General features: G+C 40.6%; 1 protein-coding gene across 8 annotated transcripts in view; it reads right to left on the bottom strand.

Moving 5' to 3' along the window:
• Window positions 1–22,256, bottom strand: part of celf4 (CUGBP, Elav-like family member 4) — a 903,775-nt gene that overhangs the window by 144,640 nt on the left and 736,879 nt on the right. For all 8 annotated transcript variants that reach the window (XM_052037920.1, XM_052037946.1, XM_052037937.1 and 5 more), the window contains exon 6: window positions 14,416–14,559. In XM_052037920.1, coding sequence (XP_051893880.1) covers window positions 14,416–14,559 — 144 coding nt within the window. The remainder of the gene's footprint in view (window positions 1–14,415; window positions 14,560–22,256) is intronic.

Here is a 22,256-nt window from a genome sequence, read left to right as displayed (position 1 = left end):
TGGAGAAATTGTTCCTGTGGTACGGTTAACGACCAAACCAAGGATTGATGAGTCTGAGAATGATCCAGATGTTTACCCATCATGTGCGGTGACTCGAGCTAGAGCCAAAGAATTAGCCAAGACAGACAGTCCGGTGCAGTCTGATGTGGTTCCTTGTGACAGTCCTAAACATGAAGAAAATTATGATGCCTTATCTGAGACTTTTCTATCTCCACTGGAGGATCAACATCCTTATAGTGAGCCTGAATTTAAAGACTTGTCTTTGTCGAGGAAGGATTTTATGGTGGAACAGGCAAAGGATCCTGAGTTGACAGAATTGAAAGGAAAAGCTCTCTCATGTGAGGAGATTGAAAAAGTGCCAATTGGATACTAGGTCAAAAATGGAGTGTTAATGAGGAAATGGAGACCTCCTCATGTTCCTGTTAATGAGGAATGGGAAGTTATTCATCAGGTTGTTGTTCCAAAAGTTTATAGGGATGAAATTTTAAACCTGGCCCACAGTATGCCTTTGGGTGGTCATTTTGGTGTGAATAAAACTGTAGGGAAGATCTTGAAACAATTCTATTGGCCTGGTTTGAGAAAAGATGTGGTGATGTTTTGTTGAACCTGCCACACGTGTCAGATGGTAGGTAAACCAAATCAAAAACCCCCTGTGGCTCCGTTGAAACCAATTCCTGCTTTTGGTGAACCCTTTTCGAAGGTGATTGTGGACTGTGTTGGCCCATTACCAAAGTCTAAGACTGGAAATCAGTATTTGTTAACCATCATGTGTGCCACTTCTAGATTTCCAGAGGCAATACCCCTTAGAAATATTAAGGCCAAGACAGTCAAAGGCTCTTTCAAAATTTTTTACCTTGTTTGGTTTGCCAAAAGAAATCCAATCTGATCAAGGTAGTAATTTTATGTCAAAAATTTTTCAACAACTAGTCTATGAGCTGGAAGCAAAGCAGATTGTATCATCTGCATATCACCCAGAATCTCAAGGAGCTCTGGAGAGATTTCATTCTACTCTCAAAAATATGCTGAAGACTTATTGCTTTGAAAACACAAAGGATTGGGATGAAGGTATTCATTTACTTTTGTTTGCCGTTAGAGAATCAATCCAGGAGTCAATAGGATTTAGTCCGTTTGAGCTTGTATTTGGACATAGAGTGAGAGGACCTTTGGAGTTGTTGAGAGCAATGGATTAATGAAGAAGTGCACGAGTCTGTTGGACTATGTCCAAAAATTTAAAACTCGGTTGGAGAGAGTCTGCCAGCTAGCGAGAGAGAATTTGAAAACTAGCCAGATAAGAATGAAGACATATTTTGATAGACATGCTCGGCCTAGGACATTTGCAGTGGGGCAAAAGGTGTTGGAATTTTTCCCTAGCCAAAATAATCCCTTGCAATCTCGTTTTTCTGGACCCTATGTTATTGAATCTCGAGTGACTGATTTAACATATATAATCAAAACACCAGATAGACGCAAGAAAACACAACTCTGTCATGTAAACGTGCTAAAGCCTTATTATGAGAGGGATTCAGTGGTGGCCTTGGTGGATGATGTAAAGGTTGTTTCTAGAATTCCTGATGTTGATGTTGAGGAAGGCCAATTTAGACCAAATATTGTTCCATCAAAACTAAAAAACCAAAATATCCTGGAGAACCTTGAAACGAAGTTGGACCATTTACAAGTTTCACAAAAACAACAGATGAGAGAATTAATTTTAAAATTTAAAAATCTGGTCCCAGATGTTCCAAACAGAACATCGATAATTACCCATGATGTTGATGTTGGGGATGCAAAACCAATCAAACAACACCCATATCGAATGAATGTGGAAAAAAGTAAACTTGTTGATCAGGAAATAAAATACATGTTGGAAAATGATATTATTAGACATTCTACTTCAAATTGGAGTTCGCCCTGTGTTATTGTACCTAAACCTGATGGAACTGTTAGATTTTGCACAGATTACAGGAAAGTGAATGCTGTAACAAAGTCAGATGCTTACCCTATTCCTAGGGTGGATTATTGCATAGATAGAGTGGGAAAGGCAAAATTTCTCACAAAGATTGACCTATTAAAAGGGTACTGGTGTGTTCCATTAACAGATAGAGGAAGGGAGATTTCAGCCTTTGTAACCCCTTCTGGATTGTATGAATACAATGTTTTGCCATTTGGAATGAAAAATGCTCCGGCAACATTTCAAAGAATGATTAATTCAGTGATTCATGGGTTAAAACATACAGATGCCTACATTGACGACTTAGTGACTGGGAATGATACTTGGGAAGATCACATCTCTGTGTTAGAAAGGTTGTTTGAAAGACTTTCCAAGGCTAACCTTACAGTTAACTTGGCTAAAAGTGAATTTGGGCATGCTACTGTGACGTATCTTGGTTATGTTGTAGGTCAAGGCAAGCAAGCTCCTGTTCAGGCAAAAGTTCAAGCAATATCTGAGTTCCCTATTCCCACAGGTACGAGGACTGTTAGAAGATTTTTGGGAATGGTTGGATATTATCGAAAATTTTGTAAAAATTTTGCTGATATTGCTCTTCCCCTAACTAATCTTCTGAAGAAGGGAGTAAAGTTTGTTTGGACAGATTCTTGTCAAGAAGCATTTGAGAAGCTGAAAGCCATTTTATGCTACCATCCTGTGCTCAAAACACCTGACTTTGAAAAGCCATTTTCATTAGCAGTAGATGCCAGTGATGAAGCTGCAGGAGCTGTGTTGTTGCAGAATGGTGACCTTGATGATATTGACCATCCGGTAGCTTACTTTTCAAAGAAATTTAATGAGCATCAAAAGAATTATTCCACCATAGAGAAAGAATTACTGTCGCTTGTTTTAGCCTTGCAACATTTCAGTGCATATGTTTGCGCCGCTCAGAAACCATTGACTGTATATACAGATCATAACCCATTGGTGTTTCTGAGCCGAGTCAAAAACAAGAACAGAAGGCTGTTAAACTGGAGTTTAATTTTGCAAGAGTTTGATCTCATGATAACTCACATCAAAGGCAAAGATAATGTGATTGCTGATTGTCTTTCCCGATGTTAAATGGGAAACATGTATCTGTACTAATCTGATAGTCTGTAGTTGTGTAGCATGATAATTATTAACATTACTAACTGTATGCGCGGTTAAATTTTTCTTGGGAAAAACTTTTTTTTAGGTGGGAGGTGTTACGGACTCAGTGAAAGCCCCTTTAAGATAGAGAGTGTGTGTGTGTGTGTGTGTGTGTGTGTGTGTGTGGCGTGCTTACGTCAATAGAAGATAAAGGACATAATAACGGTGGTTGTTGAAGAAGAAGAAGAAGAAGGAGAGAGAGAGAGAAGGGAGAGAGACACCAGCCTGCTTGTTTTCTCTACCGATGGATGAGAAACAATAACTGTGTTTGCTACTGAAATCCATGTATGGAAGTTGGAAGTAATCCGGTGGAGTTCACTTTGTTGCTGACCTGTAGAAGGAAACAGGTATTTGTGTGTGGACGACCACGATTCGGATGCTTTTCGGGGTGAGGAAGTCACTACCGAGTAAACACTGAAGTGTCGTTTGGGTTCCATCGTGGAACATTTGGATTTCGTATTTACTCTCTCTATGTTTCTCTACATCTACGTCTTATCTTCAGACAACGGTGGTTGTTGAAGAAGCCCTTGCTCATGTTTCACCTTATGGCTTGCGGAACTGAACTTTAAGAACCATTCCGGAACTTGGAGTTTGGGACTTTGTCACACACACACACGACGAGGTTAGTTTTGGGGTTAACGTTCGAGGTTTAACATTTTTGAATTCTAACATACTAACATTTTTACTTTTATTTTACGTATTATCATAAGTAGTGATTAATAAAATAGTTTTTAACACTGAATCATGCTCAGTGTGTTTCTTTTGTTGCTGGTTCGTGACAATTCCATTAATCAAATAAATCTGAAATAAAAAGCTCATATCAGTAATGGTTACCATGTACTTATTGGGTTGTTGTAATAACTCACCTGGTTCATTAATGTACTTTAGGGAAGAAAATCTGCTGCCCTTACCTGGGTCTGGCCTCGATGTGACTCAAGATCCAGAGCAATGACTTAATATCCTCTGGAATGATGACACAAGCCATTCAGTTCAGTGGCAATTAAAAAGGGACATTAAATGGTGGCCTTGCCACTGATACCCACATCCAATGAATGAATTAAAAACTAATTTCTGTAATGGAGCTGGAGCCTTAGCAAACTTCATGTCTCAGAGGTGAGACTACTGGAGAATAAAGAGGATTCTTTTGAAATAGAATCAAAATATTATTAATGATGGGTGAAGAAATGGAGTGGCCTATAATATAATTTTGGTCCCTCTGTTGTGGAGTTGCTTGATCTCTATTTTTCATTCAATACCTGCATCAAGAATACATTGTTTAGATCCTTGTAATACTGAGCTTTGTTCTTTGTCTCAGGTTTCCAACTAAGCAGCAAAGTAATCTTGAGGTAAAAAAAATGCTTAAGAATTGAAAATAATGGGACAAATCTTCATTGAAATTCACTTGGACCTGCTGTCCATAACTAGGCTCTTCCTGTGCATAGGCTGAAATCTATGGTCAGCAAACACCAGCCCTGATCCCATTTGCATGAATGGGAGAAATTGGCTGATGGGAGAAAGCAAAGGTTTTTATTTAACTTAATTGTGTATGTGCATGTTGTGCGTAGTCTGACATTTATATTTTTTAACTGCTCTGAGTGATTTTGAATGTCTGCGAATGTCATTGACTGGCTGGGTGTCAGCACATTGGCTAATCATGCTGAGAGAAACCATGTGTTGTGTCGGGTCTTGTCTACATGCTGGGAATCAGTCTCTCAGTGGAAGACTGTGCCTGAACCTATATCGATCCAGTATGCCACAGAAGTAGATGGCTAGCAATCCTGGGAATGCAGGAGATCTGTGCATTGCTGATTTTGTGCCTTGCTGTAAGAGATTAAAATATATATAAAGTGATTTTAAAGATTTCTTCCCCCATCTATATTCAAATAAAATCTCTGTGGATGGGATGAAGATAAGTAGATAGCAGACATGAGTGGCCCTGGAGATGCATTTTGAGTACTGGTGCACTAGGTTCAAATTGCTCTTAATCTGAGAGCACTTAAAATCAGATTTTGTATTCCATCTGGTATTGTTACTGTCAAATTATTCTGTTGGTAAAAGCAGACACAACCATTTAAAATAAATAGTAGTTTTAAATCTGATGTTATTCATGTTCATGTGGATTTCATGTATTTATGATTTTGTTCATTTTCTCTCTCACTGTCTTTGAATCACAAAACCACACTGCTTCCAGTCTGTTCAACCTTCATGGGCCCAAAGCCCTTAAAATCAAAATAAACTTAAAACACAAAGCTATGTTTACACTTTCAGCTGTTGGCTAATCTGCTGAATGTTAATAGCATGGTCTCTCTGACTTTAGAAGTCTAGAATTCACCATCTTTGTTCTTGAATTTCTGGTGCATTTTAGTATATGCCGTCCACATTGGTACCTACATGCTCATGTGATAAGGGATTATGAATGTAATAAACATGATAAATTTTCGAAAGTAATCTGCAGGACAATATTTTTGCCCTCCAAGATACAACAGAAGTGAAATTCTTAAAAAAAATGCAGTTGTCATTTTAAAATTGCTAAAAGGAGGCAGGTATAGGTTGGCTGTCCAACCATTCAGCAGATTAAGTTTTGTGTCCAGCATATTATATGATGTGGAATGAAAACAATGTCTCTGGCAGCAGACTCACTAGATGGCGTCTAAAGCATGACAACTGATTCATGCTCTCTACACTATAGTTAGTTGCCGTACCAGAAATAATTAGTGTCTCTGTTGCTGTCACATGCTTCACTTCCCAAATACTGCCTGTGTAAATGAACAGGACATCGAACAGGCTTGAGAATCACACGGAATAAGACACATAAGATACTGTAACATTAGCAGTGAATAAAGTTGATGGTATTTCATTGTCAGGGAGAATATGATTTCTGCTGCCACATTAGTACCACCAATTACTGAAAACTTTTCAATCACATGTTGATTTTGAAGCATTTCAATAAATGGAACAATTACCAGAGATATACTCCATCCACCCACACACTCATACTTGCAGAAATATTTTTGATTTAGATATTCAAGAAGAAATAAACACCTTTAAAAATAATCTGTATAACTGTAATTAAAGTCCAAGCTGGATTTTGAATACTCGTTTGAAGAAAATGGATTTTATTATTATTAAAAGTATAATTTTATTATTATTAAAAATATAATAAAATTGAGTTGGTCAGGCATTTACTCAAAAACAAGGTGGACTTTGGGAATTTATGGACAGGAATTTCTGTGAACCAAGCTGCATTCTCCATTCTAAATTTGTGAAATGTGGTCCTGATACGCAAAGCTCAACACCATCAGTGCAAATACATGAACTCTATCTTTACATAAGGTGTGGGGTAAACATTATGCAGTGACAGTACAGCATACATGAAGCTGTTGAGTAGCATTACCCCAACCCCCTTGCACCTGTGCATACCAATCATCAGATGTTGCCACACATCAGTGCAATTTTGCTTCTAAATATCACTGCTCAGCATGAAGCCATTCAATTAGTACATGGACAACGTATAGCAGAATTGTCCGTGGACTAATTGCCTTGAACACTCCCATCCCTTAAACAATTTCCTAAGTAATAGTTGGCAATCTAATCAACTATCTTTTAGCTGCACTTGCACTGTTTTTCATCAGAATACCACCCTGCCATCCAAAGTTTCTGAAGGTGCATTATCCATTAACTTTGACAATGTATATGTTACAGTGTATGTTATATAGCAGATAATATATTGCCATTTTACAGAGTGAATTATATGCTGAATATTATACAGTGCCACCTGCAAAGCATAACTTCATGAAATAGACAAAATCCCATAGCGGTTAGCACGACGCTATTACAGTGCCAGCGATTGGGGTTCAATTCCCATCGCTGTCTGTAAGGAGTTTGTACGTTCTCCTGTGTCTGCGTGGGTTTCCTCCGGGTGCTCCGGTTTCCTCCCACATTGCAAAGACGCACGGATAGGTTAATTAGGGTTTAAAATGGGCGGCGCGGACTTGTTGGGCCAGGAGGGCCTGTTACCACGTGGTAAATAAAATTAAAAAAAAAATTCTATGGGGTGTTAAGGTGGTATTGCAGGAATGAATGGGGTGATGAGATGTATTACCTTTGCTTGCTTTAGGACCAATTATCTTACAGATAATCACTTTCTGTGAAGTTATTTCATAATTTGCAGATGACACCAAGATTGGGGGTGTAGTGGACAGCGAGGAAGGCTATCAAAGCTTGCAGCGTGATCTTGACCAGCTTGAAAAATAGCTGATGGAATTTAATGCAGACAAGTGTGAGGTGTTGCACTTTGGGAGGACAAATCAGGATAGGACTTACATAGTGAATGGTAGGACTCTGAGGTGTGCGGTAGAACAGAGGGACCTGGGAATACAGATCTACAGTTCCTTGAAAGTGTCGTTACAGGTAGATAGGGTCATAAAGAGAGCTTTTGGCACTTAAAGTTCATAAATCAGGGCATTGAATACAGTAGTTGGGATGTTAAGTTGAAGTTGTACAAATCATTGGTGAGGCCAAATTTAGAGTATTGTGTGCAGTTCTGGTTACCTACCTACAGGAAGGATATCAATAAGCTTGAAAGTGTGCAGACAAAATTTACAAGAATATTGCCGGGACTTGAGGACCTGAGTTATAAAGAAAGGTTGAATAGCTTAGGACTTTATTCCCTGTGGTGCAGGAGAATGAGGGGAGATCTGATAAAGGTATACAAAATTATTATGGGTATAGATAGAGTGAATGCATGCAGGCTTTTCCCCCTAAGACTCGAACTAGAGGTCATAGATTTAGGGTGAAAGGTGAAATATACAAGAGGAATCTGAGGGGGGATCTACTTCACTCAGAGGGTGGTGCGAGTGTGGCATGAGCTGCCAGAGGAAGTGGTGGATGTGGGTTCAATTGTAACATTTAAGAGAAGTTTGGAGAGGTACATGGATGGGAGGGGTTTGGAGGGATATGGTCTGGGTGCAGGTAGATGGGACTAGGCAGAAGATCAGGTCGGCATGGACTAGGTGGACCGAAAGGCCTATTTCTGTGTTATAGTACTCTATGACTCCACAACAAATTATTTTGTTTAAAGAGTCTGATATTTATTTCCCTTGAACAATTTTCCAACACCACATTTAGCTCTAAAACATTATTCACTTCCATTTCTATTTCTAAAATGATCACCAATGCCTTTTTGATAACGCCTTCCACTGTACTCATCTGCTTCTAAAACCTACAACTCATCAGAAATACAAGAGTGTTTACCTTTGCCCATACTAAGCCCTTCTCACCCTTATCTTACCCAATGCCACCTGCTCCTCAGTTAATTGCTTTTCCCAGGGCGACAATGGCTAACACAAGGGGATATAGTTTTAAGGTGATTGGAGGAAGGTATAAGGGGGATGTCAGGGGTAAGCTTTTTACATAGAGAGTGGTGGGTGTGTGGAACGCACTGCTGGCCGAGGTTGTGAGGGCAGATACATTAGGGACATTTAAGAGACTCTTAGGTAGCCACATGAGTGATAGAGAAATGGAGGGCTACGTGGGAGGGAAGGGTTAGATAGATCTTAGAGCAGGATAAAATGTCGGCACAACATTGTAGGCCAAAGGGCCTTTACTGTGCTGTAGCGGTCAATGTTCTATGTTCTATGTTCTATGTTCTATGATTGCACTTCATGCCTCCATATGATTGTCAAACTCAGCATGAGGAATCTTTCCAGCTGAAGCTCTTTGCACTCACTGGGGGAGAACTGAGGACTGCCCTTTGGTTGCTTCCTCTCACCTCCATGCATTCAACTGGATTTAAGTCTAATAGAACCAAAAGTGTGACTGGTGAGTAATATATATTTGCATGCACTTGATGTCAAATTTCTCCTCCATTCCCCCAAACAGGAAACCGTGGATGAACCAGGAGATCCACTCCCTACTGAAGGCAAGATCTGCTGCACACAAATCTGGTGATACTGATCTGTACAAGAAATCGAGGTATGACCTTCGGCAAGCTATCAGAGATGCCAAGGGGCAATACCGACTCAAAAGTCCCAGACCAGCCGTCAGTCATGGCAGGGCTTACATGCCATAACAGGCTACAAGACGAAGACAGGCTGCATAGCTAACAACAGCGCATCCCTTCCTGACGAACTTAACGCATTCTATGCGCGTTTTGAACAGAAGGGAAGTGGATTGTCACCACCCACCCTGACAGACTGCAATGCAACTGAACCTTGATCACAGTTGAGGACGTAAGATCAGTCTTCCGGAGAGTGAACATGAAGAAAGCACCTGGCCCAGATGGTGTCCCTAGCCGTGTGCTCAGATCTTGTGCTAATCAGCTGGCAGAAGTATTTGCAGACATATTTAACCTCTCCCTGCTTCAATCTCAGTTTCCCTCCTGTTTTAAGAAGACCACTATCATCCCGGTACCGAAGAAAAGCAAGGTAACATGCCTCAATGACTACCGACCAGTGGCTCTGACATCCACCATCATGAAGTGCTTTGAGAGGTTGGTCATGGCATGCATCAACTCCAGCCTACCAGACAACCTGGACCCACTGCAATTCACCTATCACCGAAACAGGTCTACAGCAGATGCCATCTCCCTGGCCCTACACTCAGCTCTGGAGCTTCTGGACAGTAAAGACACCTACATTAGACTATTGTTTATTGACTACAGCTCTGTCTTCAATACAATAATCCCAAGCAAGCTTGTCACCAAACTCCGAGACCTAGGCATCAACACCTCCCTCTGTAACTGGATCTTTGACTTTCTAACAAACAGACCACAATCAGTGAGGATAGGCAGAAATACCTCCAACACGATTATTCTTAACACTGGTGCCCCACAAGGCTGCATCCTCAGCCCTCTACTCTACTCCCTATACACTCATGACTGTGTGGCCAGATTCTGCTCTAACTCCATCTACAAGTTTGCAGATGATACCACCATTGTAGGCCATATCTCAAACAGCGATGAGTTGGAGTACAGGAAGGAGATAGAGAGCTTAGTGGAATGATGTCATGACAACAACCTTTCTCTCAATGTCAACAAAACAAAAGAGCTGGTCCTTGATTTCAGGAATAGGGGTGGTGTACATGCACCTGTCTACATCAATGGTGCTGAGGTTGAGAGGGTTGAGAGCTTCAAGTTCCTGGGAGTGAACATCACCAACAGCCTGTCCTGGTCAAATCACATAGATGCCACGGCCAAGAAAGCTCACCAGTGACTCTACTTCCTCAGGAGGCTAAAGAAATTTGGTTTGTCCCCTTTGACTCTCACCAACTTTTACCAATGCACCATAGAAAGAATCCTATCTGGATGTATCACGGCTTGGTACGGCAACTGCTCTGCCCAGGACAGCAAGAAACTGCAGAGAGTTGTGGACACAGCCCAGCGCATCATGGACACCAGCCTCCCCTCCTTGGACTCTGTCTTTACCTCTTGTTGTCTTGGTGAAGCAGCCAGCATATCCAAAGACCCCACGCACCCGGGTCATTCTCTCTTCTCTCCTCTTCCTTCGGGTAGAAGATCTAGGAGCCTGAGGGTGCGTACCACCAGACTTAAGGACAGCTTCTACCCCACTGTGATAAGACTATTGAATGGTTCCCTCATGCAATGAGATGGACAATGACCTCACGATCTACCTTGATGTGAACTTGCACCTTATTGTACTGCACTTTCTCTGTAGCTGTGACACTTTACTCTGTACTGTTATTGCTATTACCTGTACTACATCAATGGACTCTGTACTAACTCAATGTAACTGCACTGAGTAATGAATTGACCTGTACGATCGGTATGCAAGACAGGTTTTTCACTGTACCTCGGTACAAGTGACAATAATAAACCAATACCAATACCAATACCATTCTCTGTTTCCCTATCACCCCTCTCTCCTTTCCCTCTTCTTCACTAGTTTTTGCTACTTCAGTGACTTTAGTTGTCAATATTGACCTTCCCTTACTGCCTTCAGAAACCTTCTCTAAACCCTTCACCATGACTAATTTATCCAGTTGCTCCTTCTGCTCAGTGTTGACACTTTGTACGCTATCCTGTAAAATACGGTGAGGTATTCTCTCTTAACTGAGAAATGTTACAGATCTTCGTGCTGCTACTTAGGAGAAAATATTCAGATAACTTGTCTTGAGCTTACTGATACCATATTGAAGATCCATCTTAGAACCCATTGAAGAAGAAAAGCCTATTCCAAATTGTCACAATTAATTCCCTGTTGCAGGCATCATGGGGTAGACAATGGCAACATTGTGTGATAGTAATGATGGCAAAACCATGCACGGGTGTTAGGATTTCCACACCTGGATGATATGATCTGGAAGTCACAAGGCTGTTAGCAGCAACTCAGTGTGACTCTGTGGATAGTTGTTTAGAGCCTTCTCCAATGGGAAATCACTTGAATTGATTTGAAAATGTTTGCTTAGAAACTCAATTGCACTGCAATATTTTTTCAGTGTAATGCAATTAAAAAAAATAAGCGTTTCTGGAGTGAAACCTTTTCCATGTTGTTTTATGTCACACCAGCAATTTGAAAAGACACTTCATGACATGAACCACCTCTGCACTCTTGATACAATTTCTGCAACAGAGGCACATGGACAGCGTGTTTCCTTATGCAGTGTTCCTTTTGAAGCACACTGGGTAACTTACTGTCCTGGGAATGAGTTTTCTCAGCACAGAAATAGATTGAGATGCTGGTGTTTCACAATTACACCCCTCCTCCTACTACTCATTATCACAAGACACCAATCCCCTACAACTGCTTTCCCCACCCCACCTACAGCCTTTTATCATCATCAGGTCCAAATGCCACACACTTGCCGCTTAATCTATCCATTGCTACCAGGCCATGAAACTCCATTCCAAACTTCCATGGCTCTGATACCCCCATTCCCCCCGCCCCCCATACCCTCCTGCAACCATCTGTCCCCACTGGGCTTTGATCCCCCACACCCACCCCCAAACCTTCCATCACCTCCAGGCTCCAATTCCTCCTTCTCATTCCATCCTCCCACTCCTGCCCCTCACATACTCTCCCACTCACCAAACATCGACTGTGGACTCCAAGTCATCCCCCAATCTACCATCATCGCTGGGCTTTGCAACACCATCTTTCAATCATCAGTTAATGTCCCCATCCACTCCTCTTGAGTATAGCACAGCCTCAATTGTGCTTACAACAGCCCACCATCCTTACAAACCACCCCTTCACTGAAACCCAGTCTTAGATTATTGTATGTGATGACATTTTTCCAAACTTGGAAATGTGTAGAGGGCAGTCAGTTTGCATTAGACCTTGGGCCTGGGCTGCAACTGAAGTTTAGAACTGGGGCAATGACTGAAATAGTTGACTGCTCACCGTAAGGCCCTCCTAACACAAACCTTTTAGCTGCACAGGAACTTCTAGGCCAATGCTTTGCTGTAATATACACTACATATTTTATGCTTTGTTGTGTGAGGCCTAAGTGAATTTTTAATAGTGTACTAAAGCATAAATACTGTTTGATATGGTCTATGGCAATAAAAACATAATGTTGTGCATGTGGCGTGAAATTTCCTCAGATAAACCTTTCAAAATATCATGGGTTTTAAAATAGATATCTTGTACGTTTATTTTCATTTCTTAGCTTTTACCGTAATCACATTTGTACATTTCAATCTGTATTTAGTGTTCTGAAAAGGTTGAAAAAGGTATTTAGAAGTTATGCATTTTCTTTCCTGAGTTGCTGTCTCTGAGCATTCCTTAATGTGACAGGCTGCTCTATCACAGCTGTTCGTCACCAGAAATCCCGGCAGGCATTGGACTGGAAAAAGTTCACATCACAGGAGTTGCTGCATCTTTGTGGGGACTTTCTCTGAGGTCAATGATGAACACCGTTGTTTTCCTGCTGCCCCCAAATTCCAGACCAATGAGATCGTTGGGCTAGGAGGCAGGAACCCGGTGTTGCCAAGCATTGAGATCAAAGGCTGCTCAGAGCCCAGTGCAGTGTTCCAGGTCTCAGAGCTTGCAAGCTTGCTTGATGACTGTGTGCAAAGTTCACCAGAGACACAGATTAAACAGACTAAAGGAGCCAAGAATAACAAAGCAATGATGCCTGAAAAGTTCAATGCCCATTTCAAATACCTACTTAACTGGAAGACTGCAAAGGAAACTTTTTTTTAACCCTATTTTCCCAATAGTCTTAATCTTAATTTCTCTGTTTCCTATTGCTTGATCTCCACAAGCTGATCTGTGGGTTGAGCCAGCCTCCTCCTTTAAAAACTGAGGCAGTTAGAATCGAAGGATTATATCCCATAGATGGTCATCTGCCCCCGTGCTGTCTCTTTGGATGATCTATCTGACTATCCCAAGCTCTTTTGCTTTGTCCATTGTCTTTTTTCAGTATGTACTCAATTCCATTTCTTTTCTGCATACAAAGGAATTAAGAAATGTCGTGAAAGCATGGGAAAAGTGGAATTGAGTTGGAGGACGTGAAAATATTAAATGACTAATGAATTCAAAGGGCCAGATTGTCTTCTCCTCCTCCTTTTGCTTGTGCTCTCAATTTAAGAGAGCTACATATTTGTAATATTTGCCACCAATAGGTATTCCAATCCAGTCCCCAGTAAATGTGGATTAATCGCCATGTGCACAAAGATCTCACATCAGGCTGCGAGTTAGTCCAGCTGCATGCAGAATCTGAGAGACAGCAGTCCTGGCCATGAGGGACCAGAGCTGTATTGTTGACTCCTTTATCTATTCTGAGGGACTGCAAACTGTTACAGTGAGGCTTTCAAAATTTTATCTGAGGTTTTCATTTAAAATCATTAGTAGTGCTGGTTACATCTGACAATGCAATCATGCCACTAAGCATTGACACCATGTCTACATAAACCACTATAAAACATCTTGTATGACAGTGTTACCATGGCAACAGCATTGCTTCAAATGGCCAGGATATTTTTGCTTGTGAAGCAAAGATGACTGAAATGTACCATTCAGAAGTACTATTACACTTCCTAGAATGCCTAACATGGAGAAAAATTATATCGATGTAATATAGATATATGAATATATAACACATCTGTTACATATAGATATATGGTAATATAACTATCATTGCTATATTAATGTATAATTACTGTTGTAATTATAGATTTTCACATTAGTAACACTTTACTGAAATCATGAATTATCCTTGTTCTAATTCAATTTTCTGGTCAAGATAAGCACTTTCCCTTTTCGACAACCAGCAACAATGTGCAAGGGAATTTGAGAAATTGCGTTTTTTTTCTTTACTGAAATTGAAGCCTCACTTACCGCTTGAGCATAGGCACCATATGCACCGAACTGGATTGCCATTGGGTTGAACATCCCCATCTGCCCTGCCATTTGCTGCATGCGACGCATCGTACGTTCCTTGTCAGTGTCTGCAAATTTTACCACCAAGCTTGAAGATGCCCCCTGGAAGGAAGAAGGAAGAAAATGAATCAATTGAGGTGCTAAGCAGTGACTTCCTGTTACTTCTCAGTTTGCTTCTGACTTCGATTTGCAATATTTAGGAATTCATTTTGTAAAAATCATGTTTTTGGCGATAACAGAGAACATAAACATGCTGTGGTTTATATATTTTCTGAGCTTTACCTGTTATCAGCACAATCAAATTATCTGGACTGCAACACAGCAATACATCCTAACTCTTGGCCTTTTTAGACTTTAACTGTCATAGTACCTCCATCAAACAACCCCATTTCACACTACAGTTACTCTGGGGCTAATTTATTAGTGCCCAGTTTGTCACTAGTGGCAATAAAAGAAATCACTTTTGTTTACAGAACCAGATTAAAATTATTTCCTACTCTTGCCATCATGACCTGGAATTTTGATGGTTACACACAGAGCATTGAACACAGTTAATTTTTCTAAATGGAGCTCCAATCAATACTTTAGCTTTGTAATTAACCAAGACAGTCATTTGCAGGGACAATTATACGGTGGATTTAGACTGAAGCAGGGCATTGAAAACTGTAGAATATGACATGATCAATGAAATGTGGCTCTGACTCAGTAATTTGACCATACTGAGTTTTGATTGAAGTCTATTTAAAAATGACAAATAATTCTCCTTTTAAGGAGTAGTGGAATTTACTATACATTATATGAAGCTGGAGGCAAACAAACATAAAGAATCAGACATCAGCCCAGAAGAATGAGGCAAACACTTTTTAAATCAGAGTACATAGATGAGGAGCAGTCACAAGCAGCTGAGACCACCAAAAGGTTGAAAAAAATACCAGACAAGATGAGCTAAAATGATAAGGTGAAGTATTGCCCAACTTAGATTTCAAAACCTGTTAATTATGGGATATGTGGAAGACCAGGGGTGAGGAGCAGTAAGTTCCTGGAAGTTTGGAGCAGCACAGTGGCACAAGTGGTAGAGTTGCTGCTTCACAGCTCGAGTGTCCTGGGTTCAATCCTGACCTCGTGTGCTATTGTCTGTGTGGAATTTGTACGTTCCCCCTGTGATCTCCAGATGTACCGGTTTCCTGCCACATCCCACAATCTACGAGTTGGTAGGGAATGTGAGGAGAATAAAATAGGATTAGTAGAAATGGATGGTTGATGGTTAGTACAGACCAAGTGGGCCTAAAGGCTTGTTTTCGTGCTAAATGAATCTGTGACTCTATGAAAATAAATGTCGGTGTGGGATAATTGGGCCTGGATACAGAGAGAACAGTGAAGGATATGGAGGATGTGCAGCACAAGGAATCTTGGAGAAATGATACAGTTAGAGATTCATCTTTGGTCACCGCGGCTGAACAGGTGCTATGGTACCTGCTGCCTATGTAGCCCATATGACTTCAACATCTGGAATGGAGTACCACAAGCTGCTTATAATATAGTTCCTGATTAGGGCTCGCAAGCGAAGAAAAATTCCTATTCTGACAAGTCAGAGCAAAACTGTCTATGATTACATCATCAAAATAAAGACAATATATAAGAGAGAAATAGGAAGCTGAGAGTGAGGAAAAGAACACTTGTCAAGCGTTAAGTTGTTTAGTTATTTTATATATAATTCCTTGGAGCACTGGGATTAGCTTTGATGAATTGTTTTCAGCTCTGCTTTTAAGAAGCTGTATCAATGACTCAAGGCAGTTTGTCAAAACAACGGAGAAATTCTGCACTGAAATGAAAAATAATAACAAACACAATACATAAAAAATGTATTTTATATAATACAGCAAAATATAAATCTAGTGATGCCTTGATACTAAATCCAGTATAATTTTAATGAGAACGTGCCCAGTTTTCAGTCTCCACTACTCTCTTCTATCATGGAATGTTAGTGTTTGAATGCTTAATGCATTTTTATTAAATTCTTCTCCACTATTTTACCAAAAACACTGATCCATCTATTTTATTATCCTGCAGCACAATTTTCAGATAGTTATTACTACTTTTTCAGCATCTGTTCAAGTGAGCTGTGGCTGAAGATGATGAAACCTCCCTTGTTATTCTGCTTGTATTTAGTTTTAAACACGTCAAAGTCAGTGTGTAGAACAAGACACTTTGCAATAAGAACCACAAAAAATGATGGAAATATTCAGCAGATCAGACAGCACCAGTGATGAGGGAAACAGAGCAGTTGACCTTTCAATAGAAGGGGGAAAGTTAGTGACGTACTAGATTCTAATCAAGTACAAAGCCAGTGAAAGTTGGGAAAGGGGAGAGAAGAACAAAAGAGAGATTCTGTGATAGGATATAAGACAAGAGAGATTAAATGACAAAATGGATGATACTACAATGATGAGCAGCACGATGGCACAGCAATTAGTGTTGCTGCTTCATAGCTCCAGGGAGTCTGCTTCATTCCTGACCTCAAGTACTATCTGTGTAGAGTGAGCATGTTCTCTTTGTGACCTTGTGGGGTTCTCCTGGGCGCTCTGGCATCCTCGTACATCCCAAAGGCTTGCTGGTGGGTTAATTGGCTACTGTTTTTTTTACTTCTCAGTGTAAGATAATGACAAAAAGAGTCAAAGGGATATAGTGAGAAATGTTTCCCTCAACAGATGTGTCTACATGACGGGCATTTGTGAGAGAGAATAGGTTGTAGGGGCACATGGTAATGAGAGAAAATGGGATAAATGGGATTGCTCCCTGGGAGGAGCACGGACCCAGTTGGCCAAATGGCCTCCTTCTGTGACATTATAAGCAGTTGTAAGAGTCCAAGACAAAATAAGATAGTGTTGGTCTAAGTACGTGAACAAAAGAACAATGAAACAAAAGCCTGAAAGCATGTTCCACCAGGCACAAGGACAGCTTCGACCCCACCTTTATAAGACTATTGAATGGAGCTCTTGTACCATAAAGTGGACTCCTGGCCTCATACTCTACCTCATCATGACCTTGCCCCTTATTGTCTACCTCCACTGCACTTTCTCTGTAACTGTAACACTATATTCTGCATTCTGTTATTGCTTTTCCCTTGTACTACCACGATATACCGATGTGATGAAATGATCTGTATGGATGGCATGCAAAACAAAGTTTTTCACTGTACCTCGGCACATGTGACAATAATTAACCAATTTACCAAGAAGGGTCAATAGGCCCTGCAAATGGTAAAAGTAAAATTATTTCTAGCACCAGTTGTTGAAAGTAAATATGAGCAGTGGGAATGATCTGGAATTGTTGGACTTAATAGTCCAAAAGACTACTAAGAGCTTAAATGGATGATCATGTGATGTTGCTTAAACCTCTGTTAAGATTTGTGCAGAAGATGCAAGTAATGGTCTAGCTGTTGTCATTTATACCTTCTTTAGATCCAGAAGCAAAATACTGCAAATGCTGGAAACCTGAAATAAATCAGAAGTTTCTGGAGATACTCAGCAGGTTAGACAGCATGGAAACAGGACCTTCTGCCCACGGTGTCCATGCCAGCCATCAAGTACGTATCTTTACTTGTCCCATTTTTCATCCCTCAGCTCATAACCTTCCATGCCATGGCATTTCTAACATTTATCTAAGTACTTAAAAGTCGTGAGAGTACCTGCCTCCATCATGCCCCGAAGCTGTGCATTCCTGATTTCAGTCTCACCCTGGGTAACAAAGTTCCTCAGATCCCCCCTGAATCTCCTACCCCTGATTTTAAACCTCTGCCCTTTGGATATAGACACATCCATTGAGGGGAAATATTTCCCACTATCTACCTATCTTTGCCAGTCACAATTTTGCACTAATATTAGGTTCCCCCTCAGCCTTCTCCAGTCCAAGGAAAACAAACACTGCCTATTCAGCCTTTCTTCATAATTGAAACACTCCATCGCAGGCAACAGCCTGGTGAATCTCCTCTGCACCCTCTCCAGTACAATCATATCCTGCCTCTTGTGTGGCAACCAGAACTGTACACAGTGCTCCAGCTGTGGCCTGACTAATGCTTTATATCATTGTATCATAACCTCCTTGCTCTTATATGCCCTGGCTAATGAAGGCATGTATCTTGCACGCCTTCTTCACCACCTTAGCTGCTTGTGCTGGTGCCTTCAGGGATGCTTGGACATGTATACAAAGGGCCCTCTTTTCATTGTATATATCCTAGCCTTATTAGTTCACCCAAACTGCATCACCTCGCATTTTGCAGGATTAAACTCCATCTGCCATTTCCCTGTCCATCTTACCTACTTAGCAAAGTCATTCTGCAGCCAAAGACTACCCTCCTCATGATGAGCAACACAACCAACCTTAGAACTTGCTAATCATACTTCCTGATAGTTAATGTATATAACAAACAACAAGGGTTCCAGTAGTACACCATGGGCCACAAGCTTCCAATTGCAAAAACAATCCTTAGGCATCACCCTTTGTTGCTTACCACCAAACCAATTTTGGATCCAGTTTGCCAAATTACCTTGGAAACCATAGGCTCTAAACTTTTGGATGGTCTCCCATGTAGAACCTTGATAAAGGCCTTACTGAAGTTGATATAGACAACATCAGCTGCACCATCCTTAGGTCACCTCCTTGAAAAATTCAATCAAATTTGTTATACAGGATCTCTGATTCTTCATGATCAGTCACTGCCTCTCCAAGTGCAGATTAATATGGTCCCTCGGAATATTTTCTAATTATTTCCTTACTAATGATGTTAGACTCACAGGCCTGAAATAACCCGGCTAATCCCTGCTGGCATCCTTGAATAAAGGTTTTACATTTGCTGCCCTCCAGTTATTTAGATCTCTTCTGTGACTGGAGTTGTCTGAAAATTTCTGTCAGGACACCAGAAATCCCCTCCTTTGCCTCCCAAGACCTGTAGACCTGCAAAGACATCTAATAGCCACTCCTTTTCAATGTTAATTTGTTTTAGAATTCCATCATTTCCCTCCCTTGATTCTCCAACTACAATGTCTTTCTCCGTGGTGAATACAGATTAGAAGTGCTCAACTCACACCTCACAGACATGCATATATTCAAACCAGGGTATGACTTATACAGTAAATAGTCAGGCCCTGGGGAGTGTTGTGGAACAGTAGGACCTAGGAGTACAAGTATATAGTTCACTGAAAGTGGCGTCACGGGTAGACAGGGTGATAAGGGAGGTGTTTGGCATCCTGGCCTTCATTAATCAGGACGTTGAACACAGGAGTTGGGACATTATGTTGCAGTTGTACAGACATTGGTGAGACCGCCCTTGGAGCATTGTGTACAGATTTAGTCACCCTATTATAAGAAAGACAGCATTAAAATGGAAAGAGTGCAGAGGAGATTTACAAGGATGCTGCCATGACTTGAGGGCCTGAGTTATAGGGAGAGGTAGGGCAGGCTAGGACTTTATTCCTTGGAGTGTAGGAGATCGAAAGGTGACCTCGTAGAGGTGCATAAAATCATTAGGGGGAAAAATAGGGTGAGTGCACATAGTCTTTTTCCCAGGTAAAGGAACTACAAACAAGAGGATATAGGTTTAAGGTGAGAGGTGAAAAATTTAAAAGGAACTTGAGGGGCTACTTCTTTATGCAGAGGGTGGTGCGTGTATGGAATGAGCTGCCAGGGGAAGTGATTGAGGCAGGTGCAATAACAAACAAAAGGTGCTTAGATAAGCAGATGGTTAAGAAGGGTTTAGAGGGATATGGGCCAACCACGGGCAAATGGGACTAGCTTGGTGGGCACCATAGTCAGCATGGACCAGTTAGGCAGAAGGGTCTGTTTCCATGTTGTATTACTCTATGACTCACCTGGTTGTCTGTTGTCTTAATGCAAGTAGTTACTGCCAGCTCTTGTTTTATCAAGTTGAAATTAGTCTTCCCCTAATTCTGGCCCACTCTTGTCCTTCCTCAGGACAAAGTTACAGGGTTCTGGCACTATATCTGAAACACTCTTCCAATGACACTCCCTCGTGCATTTCCCTGGCTATTTTTCCAAAGATTAGATCCAGTATCACCCTTTCTCCAGTAGGACTATCTACATACTGACTCAGAGCTCTTCTGACACACTTTAAGATACTCTAAGCTTTTTGCAATAAGTTGTTCTTAGTTAATACTGGGAGGTTGAAATCCTGACTACCATTACCCTACTATTTTTATGCTTCTCTGTGATTTGCCTATGTATCTACACCTCCTTTTCCTGCTGACTGTTTGGAGGGCTGTAGTACACACCCAGCAAAATGATTGCTCCACTTTTGTTTCTCAACTCTACCCAGATGGTCTTATTTGATGAACCTTCGAGGATATCCTCCTCAGATTACCTGTAATCGAAACCAACAGTTTCATCTGGAACCACAGTGTTTTTCTTTATATCTCCAAGTCCTGCCAACCTTGATGAATGGATGGTGATCTGAGGATGTCGCTGGACCACACACCTTCCATCTGGCTTCCAGCTAACCCTGTTCTTTGTCTGAACAGTTCCTAGCACCTCCTGGCATTATTGCTGTGGCCCTTCTATGAAACAAACTGATTTGCGAGCCATGATTATGCCACAGATAATGGAAACAAAGGCCCCACTGACAAACTTTGTTGTCAGAAGCTTTTGCCTTGTTTGTAAATGCCTCTGATGATCAACATGCAAATAATTAAAGGAATAATGTTTGTAAACAAAAATTCCAAACATTAAAAGTGATAAGTGCACTTCTAAACACTTTAACCTTGTTGACTAAAATATTAATACTAATTAAAATAAAGAAAAAAATAAACCACTTCTCTTCACTGACTCTTTCAGTGAAGGTCAACTATCCTATTCAAATGAATGGTGCTGTAAAGAGGGAGCCAGATATGAAGTGTATCCAGCCCCTCAGTTCAGTACATTACGGAATACCTCCTGACTCAATACATCTGACCTTCAGTGCGTTCTGTGTGTCCATGTTGCAATGCATAGTTACAGAACACTGAAAAATGCGTATGCTTGTTTTGCAGCCAGCTGGCAGTTCACTCTGCTCTCTGCACAAAAGCAGTGTGATCTGCTGAGTTTTCCCATTCTTTCTATTTTTACGTTAGATTTCCGGCATCCAAAATATTTTACTTTAGAGGAAATGTGTTTGCAATTTGGGGCAACAAGTTATTAGCCAGATTTGCATTCCTTTTCGACAATGAGTTCTGTCATGGTAGGAGAAGAAATAGTAATGTATTAAATGTTTTTGAAATTTATTTTTATGTTGTTAAATTTATCCTTTTTTAATTCCAGTCATATTTTTGATGGTATTAATTTAACTGACATTCCACTGGATTTTATGCAGAGCAGCAGTAATATCTCCATTTGAAGTGTCTTTGTTAAGATAATAGATTAATGACCTGCTATTTGTGAAAAATGTGTGAGTTCTATTATTACACCTCCTGATAAATGTCTTATATGATGAGAAATTGTGCAATGTGGCCTCTTAGACTACACAATAGAATGATCAATGCCAGTGTACTTGAAACATAAGCAAAATCAGACTCAAAATTACTAATTCTCCCTTTGCATCATATTTTTCAATCCCCTTTCTCTCTTGAAACACAATTAATATATTATTGAATCCATTTACATTAATGGATTTCCTGAACAATTTATTAAACAACAGAACTAACTTTTGGCTGGAAACGTTAAATCTAACTTGTTCATTTTTAACCCAAGTCCCCTGCTACTTGAATACTTGATGATAATGAATATTGTAATTTTCCTTCATAATCTTCAAA

Source organism: Pristis pectinata, chromosome 2, assembly GCF_009764475.1.
Source record: "Pristis pectinata isolate sPriPec2 chromosome 2, sPriPec2.1.pri, whole genome shotgun sequence".
Lineage (NCBI taxonomy): Eukaryota > Metazoa > Chordata > Chondrichthyes > Rhinopristiformes > Pristidae > Pristis > Pristis pectinata.
The sequence above is the reverse complement of the archived record's forward strand: the minus strand, read 5'-3'. Positions and strand labels throughout refer to the sequence as shown.